Consider the following 22,307-nt stretch of genomic DNA (forward strand, 5'->3'; position numbering starts at 1 on the left):
ACTGTCTATCTGGGGTTGGCTCACACAGGGTGAGGAAACAGCTGCCGGCCCTGCTGGCTGTCCTGGGTAAAATCCAGGGCGCTGCTCCAGCAGGCTTGGCTGGCTCCATGTCCTGATCTCCCCACCCCCCACCCCAACCCCTTGCCAGAGAAGCTTTGGCCAGAACTCTCTCCTTAACCCATCCTTCACCCTATCCCTGCCTTAGCCAACTCAGCCCAGCTCCAGGAGCTGCTGAAGAGACAGTTGGGACTCCTTCAGACATTCAGAAAGTTCAAGGGGAGCACAGGTTTCTGGGGGAAGACACCTGTGTATATCCTTGGCAAGCTCAAGAAGGTTCCATGCCTGGGCAAGAGCATCTGAGGACCTTTGTAGCACATATGTGTGCCATGGGACCAGCCCCAACTTGTTTGGCGGTGTCTTCTGAAACAGGTCCCAGTGTGGTGGAGATTGGGAGCACAAGCTTTCAAAGGGCACAGAGCACAGGTCCGCTTCTGAGGAGCATTCCTTTCACGATCCCCAGCTGTGACTGTGTCAGCTATACATAACATAATCGATACTTGACTCTCCCGGAACCTGATCAAGCTAGAATTCACCCATTAAGGAAGCATATAAAGTTACAAGGCAGCTGTTTGGGTGGAGACAGCCACACCTTTACCCTTTCTAAAGACAGAAGCTTTTCCTAGAAAATTGGGCCTAGCTACATTAGAATAAAGGAGAATTTATACTCTCTAAAAATGCTTTCCTGAAACTCCTGTAATTTTTCTCCTTGGTCTTTCTAAATTAAACATGTACTTTCTTCCCGCTCCCCATTTCCTAAGTGCTACATGCGAACAGACCCCTCGAATATTCAAAGAGCTCTCATCTCCTGTATCTTCAGTGCTTTCTTGAGTTTATCCCATTGGATCCCCCTCCTTGTCTCAAGATTGGCTTCATACAAGCTATCTCTTTGACTTCTCTTGGCTATCTAGACTCTGCCCCATGTGGCCTGAGAAGCTCCCAGGAGGAGGATGAGACAAACCTACAAAGACTCAGTAAAACAGACAGAGGAATCCTGGTTCCCAGAAACCCTGAGCAGGAATGTCCTGGACAGTGGAAGGCACATCCCTGGGGAGACCTGAAATTCTGCTCTTACTAGGAGGGGCACCATCCAAGGAAAACTGAGACAAGATCTTCAAAGGTATGAGATATAGGGAGGAGCCCATCTTACCCTACTCCAAGGGTGATGCTGCCTGCTTAGTATCATCAACGCTCAAGTGTGTGCTTGCACAGACGAATATCTTGATGCAGATGTTTGACCCACCCTTGCCAACTCTATCACCAAAAACCTAAGGACCTCTTTTATTTAGTTAAGCAGAGATTTCTCTTGCTATAAAGTGTAATGCAATGATGTCTGCTGTCTGGTGAAGTCTTCCAAGGAGATGATGAAAGGAGCAACTGTTTTGAGAGATCGCACGGGCTAGTGTTGTGCGATACTGCTGAAGAACTGGGCCAGTACATCTCACCCCGAGGATGCAGGTAGCGTTGGAGCTTCCTGAATTCCTGTGCTGTGTGTCTTTTCAGGCTTCCTCTCCAATATCAGCAGCTCACCTCCATGTAGGTAAGACCCTCGGCCTAGAAGCCCAGTACAGGTTGCCCGGAGCATCCTGGGGCTTCTCCCACAGCTCTACCTCTTATTTCTCATCATTTGGTACCGCCAAGGCTGCTTGCTTAGCAGTCTCCCCCACCACCTGTTGCCATGCTGTGTGTGTGGTCTAGCTCTGCATCTTTCCCAGTTCTCGCTCCCTTCCAGACACTGAGCTCTCATGGCTTACTTCCTCCCTCGTGTCCCAGCAGCAGTAAGTTCTCCAAGCAAATGTAGCTTTGGACCTGTCACAGCTCTTCGTTATGAGAAGCGAGGTGGGTGGTTGTGGTGATTAAGATTCAAGTAAAATATTACAATAATTCCTGAAGGAGAAATATCAGAAAAATAAACCAAACAAACAGGCATATTGTACTACAGAAATAATTTATCAATTTACTCTAACCTCAGGCCACAGGCTTTTTAAGAAGGTGCACTTTTTTTTTTTTAAAAGAAGGAATCTGCAAGCTATGTGCTGCCCCCTTTTCTGTAGACTTCAAGGTATTCTTTCTTGCTAATGCTAGATTGAGGGTGCCAGCAACACCTTCCCGTAGAAACTGTGCCTACTAACTGGAAATCTGTTACAGTATACCCATTGGGCTAACTACCTGTAGCAGATGTGGGTTGTTTCAAGAAAATGGAATGTGGTAGAAGAGCAATTGTCTTTTGACACAAAGCTGTGGCTGATGTAATTTCATTGGCAATCCAGGCTGCTGGTGAAAATATTTGACACTGGACATGCAGTGTGTGTGTGTACGTGTGTGTACATGTGTGTACGTGTGTGTACATGTGTGTGCATGTGTGTTATCTTCAGTTATTGGATAACTCTGCTATTTTTTCAGTTTTTCTTGGAAATATCTATAGGAGGCTTAAGTGATCCATCCATACTTCATGGATCCCTTTGCTTATCCTAGCTCTGAGAATGTCTGCAGAAGGGTCCAGAGGAGATATGGGCTCATGCAAAGCACTGGGATTTGCTTTCTGATATTCCCTGCTCCACACTAGGCATCGCTCAGCTTCTGAACTGTTCCATACATAGATGCTGTAGGAGGCAAGAACTTCGCAGCAGCTCCATCCCAGGCATCTCTGTGGGTGGTTCAACCTAAAAGTTAGTAGCATTTGGGGATTATTTCCTCTGTAAACTCCATATGAACCTTGTTCCTGGCAAGGACAGCATCTTTGGCCAAGGCCAGCAGAGCTGGCGAGGCATTTAACATCGCACAAGCACAGGTCCTCCTCGTTCTCCCAGTGGCTATGCTCACAGGAATCAATAGTTTGAGGCCGGCACAATAACCGAAAAGTAACGTCATATTCCATTTTAGTAAAATAGACACTTACGTCTCCACGTTTGCCTTTTATTTGGACCTCAAAGCAAATCACAGTAAACTGGGTGTGCTTTACACCTGATTTACCTTTTTTTAGTCTGAAACCCATCTCCCAGCAAAGCCAGGGTCACTGCTTACCTAGGAAGTCTTCACTTTACCACCCTGCCAGGTTCCACACGGACCGCCATCATGCCCCCTTAGCAAAATGCTCAACAAGACAATGAAGTGCTGGAGTTATTAAAATCATTCGAATCCTTGCAGGTTTCTCCTCTTGCTCATTTTCTTATTTGACCTGTCAGTGCCCTTCCCTTCCCGTTTGGATGGTCAGCCTCCTGAGAGGAGGATATGTACTATAATTTTCCACACTTACGGCAGAGAGTAAATACTGAATATTTACATTTTCTGAACACCTCGAGGGAAGGGCTATTTCCAAAAAGTGGGTTTGTATAAACAAATAGTAAGCAACAGTCATCTCTTGCTTGTTTTTATTCTTGCCAGGGACTGCTGCTAAGGGAGCCATGAATAAGATGGTCCACTATTTTGTATTAATACGTGTTGATATCCTCGCCCATGTCCACTCCCAACGAATCCAGTCCTGAGCACACGGGAACCTGAAAACTTTCAAGATCGCTGCAAGTTCCAGCACAAAGCAGTAGGGCCCTTCAGGAAGCAATTCCCAAGGCGTTTGTGCAGGTTATTGTATACAGGCAGGGCCTCTGAGCCTGCTTCAAGGCCTTTAAGACTGCAGGAGAATTCATTGAGCGGAATCACCAAATCTGGGCGCGACACAGTCATTGTGGCAGTTTTGCTTCTGAGCTTTCTTCATAATCTCTCCCAGAGCGACATCCGACGAATATTCAATTTAGAAACCTAAAAGGGGCGGGGCCTCTCCTTTGACTTCAGCTAAAGGACACCAGAAACCCAAACACTTGAAGGACTGAGCTAGCGTCTTCGGTCAACACTCCTCCTATGGCCCTTGGCAGGCACTCTTATGTTCTCCCAAACTTGGAACTGAATGCCGGGGGACTCAGTGCTGTCTCAACCTCTCTCAGGGTGGCACCGGGAAGAGTAGGTTAAGTGGGTAAAAGAAGCGCGTTCTCTCTACTCGGAAGCCGCCAGCGAACTGGCCTAAAATAAAAAGGTCTCTGTCTGCAATCCCCGTTTGCTTGCCCGGTAATCCACCCCCGCCCCCAGCCTGCGCGCCGAACCGTACAGCTGTTTTTAATCCCTACTTTTCTCACTTGGCGTCCGGGCTGGAGCTGACCAGACGCGGAGCCACTTAGTGTTTCCTCCTCCCCCAGCCCGGGTCTGTCCGGCCTCCGCCGTCTCCTCTTTCTCCGCCTGCATCCCCTGGGGGGCAGAGTGTGGGAAGAACGAATTTCCGCCGGGTTTGCTCGCTCCTCAACGACAAGGGTCCCTTCCGGACGCTGCTTGCGCGGCCCCCAGGCTGCCACCCCAGCTGCGCTCCGAGTTCCCCCGGACTAGGAACGGACTAGCGCAGGAGACGTGGGCCTAGAAGTTGGTGCTCTGCAGCCAAGCCGCACCCCAGCAGCTCTTGGAAAGGATCCTGCCTGCAGTGGGGGAATCCACTTGGCGGGGAAAATCCGCGCCAGGGAATCCAGCTCTCCGGACTCCAGAGCAAACAAAAAGCACCAACTCTTGTTCGCTCTTCCCGCCCCCGATGCGCAACCGAAGAAACAGCTTTCTGCAGAAATGCAACAAGTAGCACCCGGGGTTCACCCAGCATCCAGCCTCTCCTGATTTGGCTCCGCGAACTCGGCCTGCGGAGACCCAGGCCAGCCACCCGGACAAAGGGCGGAGGAAGAGCTGGACAGAACAGCAGAGAAGTCCAAAAGAGGCCTTTTAGTGACTCTGGCCCGGCCGAGGGGAATGCAGAGGAGACACGGAGCGGGCCGGCCCAGAAAACGATCCGGCCGCAGCGCTCTGGGCAGGCGGGGATGGAGGGTGTCGGCGCCGTGCGCTTCTGGCTCATGGTGTGCGGCTGCCTGGCATTCCCGCCGCGGGCTGTGTCCGTGTGCCCCGAGCGCTGCGACTGCCAGCACCCCCAGCACCTCCTGTGCACCAACAGGGGGCTCCGCGCGGTGCCCAAGACCAGCTCACTGCCTAGTCCCCAGGACGTGCTTACTTACAGCTTAGGCGGCAACTTCATCACCAACATCACTGCCTTCGACTTCCACCGCCTGGGGCAGCTAAGAAGGCTAGACCTGCAGTACAACCAGATCCGCTCTCTCCACCCTAAGACCTTCGAGAAGCTCTCGCGACTGGAGGAGCTGTACCTGGGGAACAACCTCTTGCAGGCTCTGGCTCCTGGCACGTTGGCCCCGCTGCGCAAGTTGCGCATCCTTTACGCCAACGGTAACGAAATTGGCCGCCTGAGCCGTGGCTCTTTCGAGGGCCTGGAGAGTCTAGTCAAGCTACGGCTAGACGGGAACTTGTTGGGAGCGCTGCCGGATGCAGTATTCGCTCCCCTGGGCAACCTGCTCTACCTACATCTGGAGTCTAATAGGATCCGCTTTTTGGGCAAGAATGCCTTCACCCAGCTGGGCAAGCTTCGATTCCTCAATCTCTCTGCCAACGAGCTGCAGCCCTCCCTGCGCCATGCGGCCACCTTCGTCCCTCTGCGTTCCCTCTCCACTCTAATCCTCTCGGCCAACAGCCTGCAGCACCTCGGCCCTCGCGTCTTCCAGCACCTGCCACGCCTCGGCCTGCTCTCCCTCAGTAGCAACCAGCTCACGCACCTCGCGCCAGAGACCTTTTGGGGGCTGGAGGCCCTGCGCGAGCTGCACCTGGAAGGCAACCGGCTGAACCAGCTTCCTCTGGCATTGCTGGAGCCTCTGCACAGTTTGGAGGCACTAGATCTGAGCGGCAACCAGCTTTCTGCTCTGCACCCTGCCACCTTTGGCCACCAGGGCCGGCTACGTGAGCTCAGCCTGCGTGACAACGCGCTCAGTGCCCTTTCTGGAGATATCTTCGCCGCCAGCCCGGCTCTCTATCGGCTAGATCTAGACGGCAACGGTTGGACCTGTGACTGCCGGTTGAGGAGTCTGAAGCGCTGGATGGGCGACTGGCATTCTCAGGGTCGCCTCCTTACGGTTTTCGTGCAGTGTCGCCACCCTCCGGCTCTGAGGGGCAAATACCTGGATTACCTGGATGACCAACTGCTGCAGAACGGGTCTTGCGTGGATCCCTCCCCTTCCCCCACAGCAGGCAGTAGGCAGTGGCCGCTACCCACAGCCACAGGGGAAAGAATGACGCCCCCTGCAGGAGGTCTCGCGCAGAAGCTGCCACCTCAGCCGCAGCCCCAGCAGCGGGGGAGACTTCTACCAGGAGTGACCTGGGGTGAGGCTGCCAAGGAGCTGGTGGGCAACCGCAGCGCATTAAGGTTGAGCAGGCGGGGTCCAGGCTTGCAGCATCCGGGCCACTCTACCGCTGCTGCTTCAGGCCCTGCCCTACAATCCCTGGACCTGCACGAGAAGTCGGAGCGAGGACGTCCCACTCGAGCCAATCTCGCCTTGGCGGAGCCCACCCCGACGGCTGAGCCCGCCTCTGGGACACCATCTGCCAGGGACAGCTGGCAACGCGCAGCAAAGCAGCGCCTGGCTTCGGAGCAGCAAGAACGCGCTGTCCAGTCCGATGGTGGGGTTGGCTTGCCCCCGCTGGTGTCTGACCCCTGTGACTTCAACAAATTCATTCTGTGTAACCTGACTGTAGAGGCGGTGAGCGCCGACAGCGCCTCGGTGCGTTGGGCGGTTCGCGAGCACCGCAGTCCCCGGCCTCAGGGCGGCGCACGCTTCCGCCTGCTTTTCGACCGCTTTGGCCAGCAGCCCAAGTTTCAGCGCTTCGTCTACCTGCCTGAGCGCAGCGACTCGGCCACTCTACATGAGCTTCGCGGAGACACTCCCTATCTAGTGTGCGTGGAGGGCGTGCTCGGGGGTCGAGTCTGCCCCGTGGCTCCCCGGGACCACTGCGCAGGCTTGGTAACCCTGCCAGAAGCAGGAGGTCGAGGCGGCGTGGACTACCAGCTCCTAACCTTGGTCTTGCTGGCTGTCAACGCGCTGCTGGTGCTCCTGGCTCTGGCGGCCTGGGGATCGCGGTGGCTGCGCAGAAAGCTGCGAGCCAGGCGGAAGGGAGGGGGTCCGGTCCACGTTCGTCACATGTACTCCACCCGACGGCCGCTGCGCTCCATGGGCACTGGCGTGTCCGCGGACTTCTCGGGCTTCCAGTCTCACCGGCCCCGCACCACCGTGTGCGCTCTCAGCGAGGCGGACCTCATTGAGTTCCCATGCGACCGCTTCATGGACAGCTCGGGCGGTGGGACCAGTGGCAGCTTGAGGCGGGAGGACCACCTCTTGCAAAGATTTGCTGACTAGGTTCAGTGCCTCAGGGTTGTGAAAACCATCTCAGCGACTTGAGAAGCCACTCTCCGTGGCCCGGTGCCAGTTCAGAGGAAGAACTTGTTTTATTTGACCTGTTCTTTCTCTCTTTTGTGCATTTGCTGGAGCCGATGGTACTGAAAGTGAAACAGGATGCCACCCTTTCACACCTGAGTACTCACACAGCAAATGGACGGTTCTTGGTAGTCAGACCCCAGAGGGAGGACAAGTGAAAAAGATGGAGTAAAGGTGGGAAGCGCTGGCCAGTCTAGGGCATGGCCCCTGTGGTACTTCAGCATAGTAGTCCGACCAACCTTGGGCTAGAAAAGAAAGTGTGTTTTTAATGCTCCCGCCACGACTAGAAAACTCTGGTGTACACACATTTGTTTGCTCCATGGCAAACAGAGTTCCGTTTCTAGTTAAGGAAGTGGGGGTGGACTTACAACCATCACAAAGGGGGTCCAGCAACTGACCCCACTAATCTGATGGTCCCTGGCAAGATGGGCAGGGTAAATAGGTACCACGTTCACCCACGATCCCTTCTGTTGGCTGGTATAGAGCACCCAGGACGCCTTAAGGTTTAAAAAACGAGCAGCTGCCTTTTTCAACAATACGAAGAGCATTTAACAAACTGACCAATAAACTCAAAGACTCTTTTAATTGGACTGGATCCCCTTCTGCTGTTTATCTCGTTCGGGAGCCCTTTGAGTAACCGATATTGTCCCCGGGAGAAAGCATCTTGCAACACTCCTCCATTAGTCCGCTCCTGTGGTTTTAATTTTATTTTTAAAAATCTATGTATGGAAAAAAATTGAATGCCAGATTTGATTTAAAAAAAAAAAAAAAGAATGCAATATAGTATGTAACTGATGACCCCCTAGGGCACCCCAGCCTTCCAGCTCACTTACCACGTTTTGATACCATGGCTAGATGGATATAAATGTGACTTACTTCCCACTGTATTTTATCAGTGTCTTGCCCTTCTTGATGGCACCTATTTCTGATTTGCAAGGTTAGAAAATAAGACAATTGTCAGGCTAGGGGCCAAGCTTAGTGACAGTGGTTGCTTATGAGGCTCTGAGTTGGTCCCAACACCACAAAACAAAGCAATAGGCAATTGTCTCTTAGTAGTGTCATCTCTGACCACAAATATTCTTTATATGAAATAGAAGGTGAGAAGAAATTGTGGGAGACAAATGTGAAAAAAGTCCTATAGTGAGTATGTGTTCCTACTAAACCCAGGAGATCTAGAGTACTTAACCCTCACTGTGAAATAATTATATGTTTTACAAATTAATTCCTCTAGTAGCCAGTGTCTTAATGTATTATTAAATCTTATCTTTTGGTAGTAGTTGCAGTGTTTTGTTTTTATTTTTTATTTTTAAATTTAGGATTAGCCTCCTGTATTTGTTTAGTTGTGTTTTTAGATACTTGGGATACTTCTCTGATATTTATGAAGTCCGTGTTTATCATTAAATGTAGTAGTTGGGTCCACTGATAATCTGTGTGTGGTCTGCATACACTCACTGAGAGGGTCACACTGTGGTCATACTCGCTGTGGTTATGAATTTACTGGCAGCGGCATACTGTACAAGCCAGCCATTTCAAGGTGCTATGGCTAACAGTAACTCCTCTGTTTCAGGCCTCGGGCCCCTGAGGGTCCCAGTGACTCAGGGAATCCATCACAGTCTCGGACCCTGCAACCCAGTGACTCTTTATGTTTGGCCTACATGAGCCAGGCCTGCCTTGTCCCGGCAGCTGAAGACCCAGGGGTCTACATGAGCTGGCCTTTGTTATAATGTCCTGGATGAGTAAATGCCCAGGCCACTTAAGTCACAGCTGCTTTTCTGGCAGTCTTATCTGCAGGGCCAAAACTTAATAAACCACAGGAAATAGACTGTCATTCTGTGTTTGCTGCCAGGTCTTGTTTAAGATTCAGAGATTACGGTACATGGGAGATGGAGCTGTTTCGCTCTTATTTTCAACCTGCGGGCTAGCTGGCACCTCCTGTTTAACTCACAATTTTTCGTGCACAGCACAGTTGCATCTCCCAGCTGTCTCTTTTACATAGCGTAAAAGCGAGGCCCATTGAAAGTCTGGAAAAGACCACCGCTTGTGTTTACCACTTCTTTCAATTTAATGCCCGGACTTAAAAAACAGTTTCACTGAAATGTCTTTCAATGAGAAGTGAATAAATGTTATACATTGTTATGTTCAATTATGTCAATAAACCCACACACTAATAGAGACTCTTGTTGGAGCTCCAGAATGTTTTTGATGCATGTTTAAAAAATGACAGGATGAGAATTTCAGCAGCAGTTTTCACTCATGTCAATGAAACATAAGCTTGGTGTGAATGGAGTTTTTGTTATTTTCCTTTTCAAGGGGAGTATGGACTTCATCTTAAAGAAATGGTTGTATGAGTCCATATGTGAAGAGACAGTGAACACCACTCTAATAGCAAATGGTCAGCCCACAGTGAAATGCTACCAAATGGCATGAGGTGGCAAGGCCTCAGCAAGTGTTCCCTAATGGCCACACCCTCTGGATTTCAAGAACACAGATTATAACACACACACACACACACCCAATTAACAGAGCTTGTAAAATGATAAAATTCCTGAATTAAAAAAAAAAAAAGCTTCATATGAGTTGCTGTGTTCAGGCCCCAAGCCACAGTTAGTTAGGTCCGGCCTGTACTGTAAACCTCACACAGTGTGTGACAGCTTCTGCCCCCTCGGTAGGATGTAGTCAGGGCAGCTTCACTCATTTCGCCACACACGTGACCTTCACCAAAGGCCAACACCTATGTTAAAGAGGCATTAAAGCAACACTGGCCTGTAGACTTGTAGTTAATCCCTCCTGCTTCTCTTTCTAAGAGTTGGAGATAAATGACAAACGAACCACTTGAGTCCCAGAGACTTAGTCAAAACTACAGACCATGACCCAGGATCATCAAGACCTTCGCTATCTCAAGAGAATTATAGTGTGAAAGTCCATAACAAGGACACGTGGTGAAGTCTTGCCATCAGGAGGTTGCCATTGTTCTTTTCTCTGTTCTCTTTGTGCTTCCACTTCTGTGCCAGCTGAGATGAGCATCCTGGGAGCTGACCGCACCGTGGCTCGGTGATACCTAGCAATAGCTAGCGGCGGCGGCGGCGGCGGCGGCGGCGGTGGCGGCGGTGGCGGTGGCAACAACACGTGTTCAGTGGTTATTAAGTACATCATTAGCAGCTGGATTCTCCTGCGGGAAACAGCAAGTTGTGTGAGGCTTTTTAGCAGTTCGGGACCTAGGCATGTCTACTGAAACACAACCAGGAAATCAGATAATGGGATTTTAGCAATCCTTACCCCTGCCGCCCTTGTTCGAGTTACTTGAGACTCCACTATGGTTTGGTGTAGGATGACAGCAATTGAAATATTTTCTCGCAATTAAAAAGAAAAAAAGGGTGAGTTTAACAGTCAAGAAATCTTTTGTGTTTAATGAAGTTCTTGGCATAATTTACTTCATTCTTCAGATTAAAATTTAGGGTGCAGAGGAGGATTGATGCTACGGTGGCTCTCTTTCCTGTCCCCTCCTGGACAGCCTGTCCAGCATCTTTTTCCTCTCAGTGTGCTTAAAAGTATATTTTCTTTTTCTTTTGTCTATATTTTTTATTAATTTATTAATTTATTCATATTACATCTCGATTGTTAGCCCTTCCCTTGTTTCCTCCTATTCCTCCCTCTCTCCCACTTCCTCCCTTCTCCCCTCCCCTATGTCTGTGATTGAGGGAGACCTCCTCCCCCTATATATGCTCTTAGAGTATCGAGTCTCTTCTTGGTAACTTGCTACCTTTCCTCTGAGTGCCGCCAGGTCTCCCTATCCAGGGGATGTGGTCAGAAATGGGGCACCAGAGTTCGTGTGAGAGCCAGATCTCACTCTCTACTCACCTGTTTATCGGCTGGGTCTTGGTAAGGGTTCGAAGTTTACTGCCTATATTCTCCTTGGCTGGTGCCTTAGTTTGAGGAGGACCCCAGGACCCAGATCCGCCTGTCATAAAGTTCTTCTTGTAGGTTTCCAGGACCCTGTGGATCCTACTCTTTCCCTATTCTTCCATGCTACTCTCACCTAAAGTCTCAATAGGATGTCCTCTCCTCTGACCCACTTTCCTGGTAAGTAAAGTTTTTCATGGGACATATCCCTTGGACAAGACCCAGCTATCCCACTCCTTGGAATATATCCAGAAAATGTCCTACCACACAACAGGGACATATGCTCAACCATGTTTATAGCGGCTTTATACATAGTAGCCAGAACATGGAAACAGCCTAAGTGTCCCTCAGTAGAAGAATGGACTAAGAAACTGTGGTACATTTACACTATGAAATACTACTCAGCTATTAAAAACAAGAAATTCCCAAAATCTGTGGACAAATGGGTTGATCTGGAAATTATCATAATGAGTGAGTTCACCCAGAAGCAAAAAGAGACAAACGGTATATACTCACTTATATTAAAAGTATATTTTCATACATGCATGCATGCTTTTCTTCTGAGAGATTTTAGGCCATTTTATATTTTTAAAGAGATGGGGCCAGTAATAATCATTTCATGTTGCATAAGGAAACTGAGCCATTTGGACATTCCATTTAAGCACTAATGGATTGATGACTGAAATAATTAAAAGAGACTAATTAGAAAAGACATCCTCTTGTTGCTTTACCTTGAGGCAGAGCATCTGAATATCTGAGAGGCTTACAGCCACAGGTAGCATGATTTGTCATGAACACGGCACCGTGGGTTTTGTAATTTGACTGTGAAGACAGAAATTAACTGGCATGTCCATTACTTCGGACCACCCTGCACCCTGACTGCGCAATCAGGCAGCATTTCCTTCAGACTGCTGAGCTTTCTAGTGCTAGCTTTGTGCCACAGCCTATGCTGAGATAGGGGCATGCTGCCGTGTACTGAGACCTGCTGCGTTTGTACTCATTCTCCTTTCCAAATTATAATTTTGAGTGAAGTCATGCTCACTCTGCAGCTGATGTTGCACTTAGCTCTTAGCACATGGACATTGGAGCAGAAAACCCACTTTTGCCACAGGCCACCGCCCCCTTCCAGCTGTGGTATCCTCTAAAGGTTTTTTAATTTGGGAGGTTAAAATATGTTCTAATAACAACAAACACCCACACTAGTATCTCTCAGTAAGTTAACAAATTTTTAATGTTTGCTTTCAACGTGAAATGTCTCTGTTGAAAATATTCCCCAGTTTATATTCCTAAACCCTGTCCTCAGACCCAACACTGGGAGATGAATTGCTTTCTAGTCCACGTTTAGACACAATTTCCAGGAAATTTGTGGAGGTCAAAAGATAACCTGCACCAATTGGTTCTATCGTCTGTCACCTGGGTCCATCTCAGAGGTCCTCTTTAGGGTTTGACATTGGTAACTGTACCCCAATCAGCCAGTGTCCTGTTGCTTTGTCTGTCCCAGGCATTCTTATTTGCATACTCATGAGCTGTATGTGCATTGTTGTGTATTGTAGCTTTGTGTGTGTACATAGAGGAGGGAAGATGTCTGTTTCCTGTTGGGTGGTTGCTCTCTCCACATCCTTAAGGGATGTTTGTGTGTCCTTCCTCATCTCTGCCCACTTGCTAAGCCTTCATTTCTCAGGAAGAGCTCCATAGGGCTGCATGCTATGGTTTCTGCTGCCAAAGCTGTTGCCTTCTGTCCTTTTGCTCCACACACATACTCCTATTCACACACAATACCTATACACATCCTCACACGTACATGACATACTCACATATACATACATACATACATACATACATACATACTCACACATACATACATACACACAGTCACACTTACATACATATACACACTCATATGCCCATACTGATGCACTCACATATTCATATTCACATTTACACATAACACACACACACACACACACACACACACACACACACACACACACACGTTCTGTTTTGTGTTTGCCAACTACTCCAGGGCATAGAACCTACCTCCAAGTATGGTTGATATACCTAGTGATATTTCATTGAAGAAACTAATTTTCCATTTCCTAGCAGGTATCAATTGCAAATAGCTCATTGGTAGGTCTGTGCATGTATCACAGTCTCTGTGAGTTTATATGTGCATTAATCCTGCTGGTTTGGATGATGCTCTTTCTTTGGAATCATATGTCACCTCTGGTTCTTACTATCTTTTATGCTTCCTATTCTGCATAGATCCCTGAGCCTTGAGGAGAGGGGTTTGATAAAGATAACTTGTTTAGGACTGAATTCTAAAGTCTCTCTCTCTGTTTGTCATCTCTGTCTCTCTCTGTCTCTGTCTCTGTCTGTCTCTGTCTCTCTGTCTCTGTCTCTGTCTCTGTCTCTGTCTCTGTCTCTGTCTCTCTCTCTCTCTCTCTCTCTCCTTCCATTGTCCAGCAGCTGTGGGTCTCTGTGTTAATTACCGTCTATTGCAAGAAGCAGCTTCTCTGATGAGAGTTGAGTGATGCACTATAGCAGTGTATCATTTGGGGTATTTTTATTGTCAGACTTTCTCAGAGAAATACTAGGTCACTTTAACAGTGTCAGATATGGTCTCCATCTCACAAAGTAAACCTTAAATTCAGTCAGTGATTGGTTTAATTCCATAACATTTGGCCACTGTTGTACCAGTATCTTTCAGGCAGGTTGCTGTTGTAGGTTGAAGGATTTGTAGCTGGGTGACAATGATGATTCCTTTTCTCCTCCAGTAGCCAGCAAAGTGCCTTTTCTCACCACTAACACTAGTCTGTAGGGGTACAGGTTCTAGTTGGGCACCAACTCCACTTCTCTATATTCAATGGCATAAGTAAGCATTGTTTCCTGCAATAGGGCCTTACCACTAGGTTATGGAGAGTAGCCGATGGCCTTGGAAATGGCCTGTGACGTTCGGGAGGGTCTGTGAGATCCTTCTGGCCAAGGACTCAACAACATGTAACCCATTCGGGGCACTGTACTTTTTAGTTGGTGACATACAATGTCTTGTTGGGGCGTTGTCTACTTCATTATAAGGTAGACATTTAAACTCCACACACTGACCAAGTACATATCTTATGACCTCGTTCAACTTAGTTCTGAGAGCTGTCTGCTCTAGACTTAACCACAGGGAGCCTTCTCATGCATGCTGATGACTTTTTAATGTACGATGTAAGAATTTTTTTTCAAGAGAATTTTGTTTTAGAGTAGGTATTGGCTCTGTAGACAGACCACTTCCATTCATAAACAAAACTACATTTTTTTTTTATTGTTTTGAGGCAATCTCATTCTGTACCCCAGGCTAGTCTCAATCTCTTGTTCACTCACCATCACCTCCACCACCACTGTCACCGTGGAGCACTATGCATTTCTTTATTTAATCGCTTTACATCCAGATTCCAGCCCCCTCCCTCCCTCCTCCCAGTCCCACTCCCAGCCTCCTCCTCCCATTCGCTCCTCTCCTTCCTTCCAGAGAAGCAGAGGGCCCCAATTGGTACCAATCCACCCTCATATCTCAACTCACAGCAGGACTAAGCAGATCCTCTCCCACCTGGGAGTGACAAGGCAGCCCAGCTAGGGGACAGTGGCCCAGCGGTAGGTAACAGATTCAGAGACAGCACCTACCCACATGATGACCAAGCTGCACATTTGCTACAAGGTATGGGGCGGGGCCTCTAGGTTTTATTCATGCATGCTCTTTGGTTGGTGTTTCAGTTTCTGTGAGCCTCGGTGGGGTGGGCCCAGGTCAGATTATTCTGTAGTTCTCCTTGTCCCCTAGCTCCCTCTAACCTTCTTCCTACTCTTCCACAGCACTCCCCAAGCTCGGCCCATTGCTTGGCCTTTGATCTCTGCATCTGTGTTCACCAGCTGCTGGATGAAGCCTCTCAGAAGAGTTATACTAGGCTCTTGTATGCAAGCATAGCAGAGTATCACGCTGGGCCAGTCATTGGTTAGGCATTCTCTCAATCTCTGTCCCATCTTTGCCCCTACGCTTCTTGTAGACAAGACACATTTTGAGTTGAAGGCTTTATGTGTGCCCTTCCCTCTCTTAGGAGTCCCACCTGGCTACAGAGGTGCTGACTTTATGCTCCTTAACACCCGCTGCTTGGAGTCTCAGCTAGGGTTACCCCCATGGACTCCAGGAGCCTCCTCCTATCCCAGAGATGCCCTACCCCAAGATTTACGTTCTCTCTCCCAGTTCTTCTCCTCATTTGCCCTTCTCATCTCTCTGCCCACCCAATTCCCACTCCCGTTAAGCCCCAAACCCCATCTCCCACTTACTTTCCTACTCCATCTACTTTGGCTGTCTATTGTATTGTATGATTCAAGCACCTTCCCTTGGGTGCTCTTTAGCTTCTTTGAGTCTGTTGACTATAACATGATTATCCTGTTACTCTATGGCTAATATCTGCTTCTAAGTGAGCATATGCTAAGTATGTCTTTCTGGGTCGGAGTTATCTCATTCAGGGTGATATTTTCAAGTTCTATTCATTTACCTGCAAATTTCACGATTCCCTTGTTTTTAGTAGCTGAGTGGTATCCCATTGTATAAAGGTACCACATTTTCTTTATCTATTTTTCAGTTGAGAGGCATCTAGTTGAAGACCCAGAAATAAACCCACACACCAATAACTTGATTTTTGACAAAGAAGCCAAAACCATACAATGATAAAAAAGCATCTTCAACAAATGGTGCTGGTCTAACTGGATATCTACATGTAGAAAAGGGCAAATAGATCCATATCTATCATGATGCATAAAACTCAAGTCCAAGTGGATCAAAGAACTCAACAAAACCAGTTACGCTACATTAGGAGAAAAAGTGGGGACGAGTCTTGAACTCTTTTGTGTAAAAGACAACTTCCTGAACAGAACGCCAACAGCTCAGGTTCCAAAATCAATAATTAATAAATGGAACCTCATGAAACTGAAAAGCTTCTGTAAGGCAAAAGTCACGGTCAATAGAACAAAACGGCAGCCTACAGATTGGTAAATTGAACACCAACAAACCAAATAACCCAATTAAAAGGTGGGGTACAGAGCTAAATAGAGAATTCTCAACGGAGAAGTCTCAAATAGCCAAGAAACACTTAAAGAAATGTTCAGTGTCCTTAGTCATCAGGGAAGTGCAAATCGAAAAGACACCGAGATTCCATTTTACACCTGTCAGAATGGCTAAGATTACAAACTCAGGTGACAGCACATGCTGGTGAGGATGTAGAGAAAAGGAACAACCCCTGTGGGAATCAGTCTGGCTCTTTCTCAGAAAATTGGAAATAGATCTACCTCAAGACCCAGCCATACCACTCCTGGGCATGTACCCAAAAGATGCTCCACCGTACCACAAGGACACTTGCCCTGCTATGTTCATAGCAGTTTTATTCATAACAGCCAGGGCTTGGAAACAACCCCGATGCCCCCCAAACTGGAGAATGGCAAGGTTCTTTTAAAAGTTTGTCTTGGCTCACAGTCATCCTCATTTGTTTATGTTTGGTCTATGACTGCTCTCGTGTGGAAGTAGTGTATGTTCTCAGACTGAGAACACATGGCTGCCAAACATAAAATAGTTTCTATCTACCCCTTTAAGAAAATCCCTTCAAGCCGGGCGTGGTGGCACACGCCTTTAGTCCCAGCACTCGGGAGGCAGAGGCAGGTGGATCGCTGTGAGTTCGAGGCCAGCCTGGTCTACAAAGTGAGTCCAGGACAGCCAAGGCTACACAGAGAGACCCTGTCTCGAAAAACAAAAACAAAAACAAAAAAAAATCCCTTCAACCTCTCTCTTATAGTCAGGTAAAGAAGCAACTGAGTCCCAGCTTGTAGGCACAGTTCTGTAATCCTAGTATTGAGGAGGCTGAGGCAAGAACATCACAAACTGAAGGCCAGTCTGATCTACCTAGTGAGTAGGCTAGCCTGGACCCTGCCTCTAAACATCGACAACAACAACAGCCAACAACAACAATAACTTTCTGTAACGGTAACTGCATAGGTCTCTCTGGGACCCTTGGTCTATGGATGATTCTTTTTCAATAATTTTAGTAAATTCTTAGCATTTCACATGCACCCCTTTCCATGTTTCTTTGTTCTGACTTTTGCTTGTAATCTGGAAATCTAATTACACAAATCTCAAGCATATAATCCCACTGTATAGCTCTTGCTTATTGTGGTTTCTTTCTTCTTTTATACTTTAAAAAATGTGTTTCAGTTGGCCTCTTTTTAAGATTGCTAATTTTCACCCCACCTGCTAAAAATTCCTTTAAGGAATCCTTCATCTCGAATGTCTGTAACTTTTAAAAGTGTCTATCCATCTACTGAAATTCCCTGTGTGTTGATGTATGCTGCAACTTCTCATTAGGTGTTCTGTCATATTAATGTCCATCATACTGAAGTATTTTTCTCATAGCTTCGGCAATGGTTTATCTCTGAGGTGCAGTTTTATTGACCGATTTATCTCTAAATGGTAATCTGCTTTTCTTCCTAGTTTGCCATGAAAGTTATATTAATAACTGAATACTAGACATTGGTGCCGAACATGTAAGTAGTTCTAGCCTCAGAGATGAATGTGTCATTTCTTATCCTAGGCCATGACTGAGGAATTGAATCAGTAGGAAGTTTCTTAAGCAGGTTTGGGTTTGGCTATTGCTAGCATGCACTGTGAATGTCAGATTCCTCTTGCATTCTACAGGCTTTTTCGATCAAGGCTAGATTTTTTTCCCAGTAGCTTATATCATCTGTAATAAAGAAGAACTATTCTTGATTGGATAGATTGTGTTTTTGAAGAGTTTGTGTAAATGAAGAATATATTCTTAAATTAAATTTTATAATAGTATGTAAAACCCGGTGATGTTATTTTTTCTTCTTTCTTTATTAAATATTTTTTAATTTTACATATACATATATATTATTATTACACATATATACAATAAACTACATGCAGCAAGAAGAACAATGAAACAATCAGAAATTATACAAATGTTACATTCTTAGTGCTTTGGCTATTTGTATTTGGCAGCCTTGAAGAAGACATCTTTTCTATCTTGGTGAGTCTAAAATTCTGAATGTAAGACTATCTGGTCTTTAACCCTATCAGAGACTTGAGACAGAATAAAATTGATTACCTGAGTATACCGGGAGTGCATATTAGCAGTTTCCCAAATGAGAAGATGACAGAGATAGTTTGCTACCTGAATAGTCACCTAAAACTATAACGCAGCATCATCTTCAGCTTTCTGGCCTAATATATCTGACAGACATATTTGTGAGGTAGGAACTATTGAGGACTTGCTTACCCTGTCTTGGCAGAGTTTGGCTGTCCACTCTGCCTGTATCCAAGCTTGCCTTTTTTTAGGCAGAATTTTGTCTGAGGTAGAAATGACGTTTTGCCCAGTGGCTTGTTTGCCATATTTGAAGCCATCTCCATAAGGAGGTTCTTTTAGATACAATGGTATAGAATTCCAATGTAAATTTATTCTTCACACACATTATGTATATTTCCATTAGAATATGAGGTATTTTACCCATATAATTCAATTATAACACAAGGTTTACTTCCAATACTTTAAAAGTGCCATTGCAGGTTATTTAGGATAACTAAGTCATCAAGTTAATTGTTAGTTGATCAAATCGTGATCATATCAATTACTAGTCTATTTTTATCACAAGAATATACATTATAGGTGCAACAGATAGATATGATTCTATAGAAAGATAAGGTAAAATCTTAGATAAGGTCTTCAAAACCCTCAGAGACATACAGAATATGGCATTTAAAATGTTTTTATTATTTTAAAGATTCACTGACAGTGAGACAGGTTGACTCCTGGCAACACCCAGCCTGGCAACATCCTCAAAGAGGATGATGAGCATCAAAGAACCTCCTTATGTTATTTTTTCAAATAAATTAATGTGAGGTTCATTTTATTGTCACATAGCTCTGTCTTTGAAGTATTTTTAGGTGCTATGGAAATGGGTTTAGTGAGTGAATGTAGAGTTCAATATTTTCTAAAGTCCTGTGCAAGAGGTCTGGCAGCAGCTTTGGGACATCTCTCATTATATAGTCTTCTGAACTTTCATGCAGGTGTCTTTCTAAATGTTACATTTTCTATGAAATGAGCAGTGCCTCACAATAGACCATGACTTCCTACTGTAGAAGGTTAACTTAAAAAATGTGCAACTGAAGACTAGTGTTGGTCAGAGAAATGTATGGTGAGTTATAAACAGTAGGATTCTGGTTTTGTGGAATAATTCCCAGAGGCCCCACCAGCAAGAATTATAAAAAAAAAAAATTAGTCTTCTAGGATTGTCATCACACCTCAGAATTTTAGACAAAGAAAAAGAGTTCACTGTTATACATGAAAAATAAATTACTAATTGCAATGTTGCCTACAGCAAAGCATTGGAAACTGACATCAGGATTCATTGGGGATATTTTTGGGTGGCTACCATTTATTTCATGCTTTAAAAAAAAACATAAATATAATATACTACATACAGATAGAATAATCATGAAACAATCAGGAATTATATAAATGTTACATTCATAGTGTTTTGGTTATTTGTGTTTGGCAACCTTGGAGAAGACATCTTTCCTATCTTGGTAAGTCTAAAATTCTGAATGTAAGTCAATATTTATCTTATCTCATCTCCATCCATTAAAAACATCTATCTAGGCCTAGAAACACCTTAACCACTAAATACCTAAGCTTAATTATAAAACAAACTGTCTGGTCTTCAACTCCCATCAGTTACTTGAGAAGAAATAAAACTTTATAAGTTAGTATTGGTGTTATTCAGAGAGAAAGTGAGGTTGGACTCAGGGATGCGTCTCTTTGCCTTTATCTTTCTTTCTTAGGTTTGGAGATAGGGGTTGACAAGAAGGAAGGGGGAAAGATATATATATATATATATATATATATATATATATATATATATATATATATATGATAGAACAAAAAGTAGATTATTCAATCTACTCCTCAACTTAAGGCCTTAATTGTTACTCACAAATAAGGTTATTTTTAATTCATTGGTATAGATTTTAATATATTGATGCAAAATAAGTTTAATTTTGATACATTGTCATAGAATTCAAATTTAAGATTATTCTTCACACACATTATATATATTGCTACTCTAATATGAGGCATTGTCTCCATACAACTCAATTATAATACCAGGCTTACTTCCAATACTTTGAAGGTGGTATTTGAGATTTTTACCCTTTCACTTATATATTGTTTGGGAGTCTCAGGTATTTTGTGATTGTATTATTGCACCATGTATTGTGTGTGTAGTCACTTCATCTTCATAAGACCCGACCCACCCTCTGAAGTACTTTACATACTAGAGACAGAGCTTGGTCTTGGAGTAGATACGGGTCTGGACCAAGGTCCCCAGTTGGGAGATCTGGAGACGATTGAAAGCCATGCTGCTCAGCTCTGCAGTTCTTGCTGCCAGTCCTGGTACTCTGCCACTTCAGTCTTGTTCATCAGTACAGACAAAACCTCAGTGGTTTGTCTTAAGGTTCACCTCATGGCTGTGTTTACCCCCCCCCCCCCCAAGTAAAACACTGTGAAAAATCACACTTCAGTTCTATATGTCTTGACCTTGGATTTCAGCCTAGTTTTCTTAACTTATGGAACACATAAAGGCAATGTGCAGTGTTGCATCCTTCATCCTGTCCATTGTGTTCCACGGACATGTAGCTGCCTCCCAGCTACAAATGCTTCAGCCTGGCTTGACATGCCTGGGTCGTGGTTGTATAGTGAAAGGTCAGTTCTTTCCAGTCTGAGCTCCCTAAGGATAAGATGTCTGTCTTGCTTTTTTTTTTTTTTCCTGTTTCTGTTTCTGTTTCTACAAGACTAGGCTAGCTGAGAGCTCCTTCTCCCTTCCCTGGCTTATTATCCAGAGATGCAAGGCAGCTGCTCAGTCTCTCCCTAGTGAGACTCAGATGCAAGGGACTTTTTGTGAGAGCTCTGTGCATTCTTGTGTTGAGGAAAGTCATTTGCAGTTCCTCTCAAGTATACAATTATCCAGTCGGTCTTGACAGCTGACAGGTGCTGTGAGACAGTGCATTTGACTGGGGGGGAGGATGTAATATGACTCTAGTGTTTCTATCTGTAATATGGAAATGCAATCCTCAAAAGGGGAGAACTTGGTGCTGGTGGAGAAGCTGAGTAGGAAGCATGCTAGCCTTGCAGACAAAAAGCCCTAGTTTGATTCCCACCACAACATAAAACAGGTACCACAGTGCACTGTTGTAATCCCAGCACTCAGGAGGTGGAGGCAGGAGGATCAGACATTTAAGGTCATCCTTGGCTATAGATCCAGACCTAAAGGCCAGCAACTTCTGATGCTGAGGTTGCATCTGAATGCTGCCAAAACATCATCATCATCATCATCATCATCATCATCATCAACAACAACAACAACAACAGCAGCAGCAGCAACATTTGGAAGATTTAGTGCTTCTATCTTCTGTTTGTGCCTTATGTGTAGACTTCAGACTATTTAGAGAGAAGCTAAGATTACCCCATGTCTTTCAGCACTCGCATCAACCAGTGTGTTTCAGGCAGTGGGGTCTCAGGAAGTGCTAGTACACTTTAAAACACTAGTCCTTTTCGGAATGGAGTTTTAATTTAAGAACTTCAATCTCTTGCAGTCAGAGTTTCTGTCTTCCAGAACACGAAAGGAAGGCATTGTTATATACGTACAGACGACTGTAGCTCCACCTTGTCTTCGCTCCACTCAGTTCTCCCACAAAATCATCACAGAGACGTTAAAAAAAATATTCAAGGACTATTGATACTTTATAAATTTCTTCCTGTTGCAGAGAGGCAGGTGTTTCTGGGAGATAAGGGACGCTGTGGGCACGAATTGAAGTATAGACAAGGAGCCCTGCCAGGTGAGTGGTTATCTGTGGTTGCCAGAGAGCGCAGCCTCAGTGGCTGATGGGGCTGC

At 45.8% G+C, this 22,307-nt stretch overlaps 1 protein-coding gene across 1 annotated transcript; it reads left to right on the forward strand.

Moving 5' to 3' along the window:
* Positions 1 to 2,092: 2,092 nt before the first annotated feature.
* Positions 2,093 to 8,838, forward strand: TRIL (TLR4 interactor with leucine rich repeats). Its single transcript, XM_084786332.1, has one exon. The coding sequence runs from the start codon at positions 4,902 to 4,904 to the stop codon at positions 7,332 to 7,334; it is 2,433 nt and encodes an 810-aa protein (XP_084642458.1). The 5' UTR covers positions 2,093 to 4,901; the 3' UTR covers positions 7,335 to 8,838.
* Positions 8,839 to 22,307: the final 13,469 nt, after the last annotated feature.

The sequence above is a fragment of the Acomys minous genome, assembly GCF_964271855.1.
Source record: "Acomys minous genome assembly, chromosome: 6".
Lineage (NCBI taxonomy): Eukaryota > Metazoa > Chordata > Mammalia > Rodentia > Muridae > Acomys > Acomys minous.

What these genes read in the sequence shown, in the direction of transcription:
- TRIL (XM_084786332.1), top strand. Translation starts at nt 4,902, where the DNA reads ATGGAGGGTGTCGGCGCCGTGCGCTTCTGGCTCATGGTGTGCGGCTGC.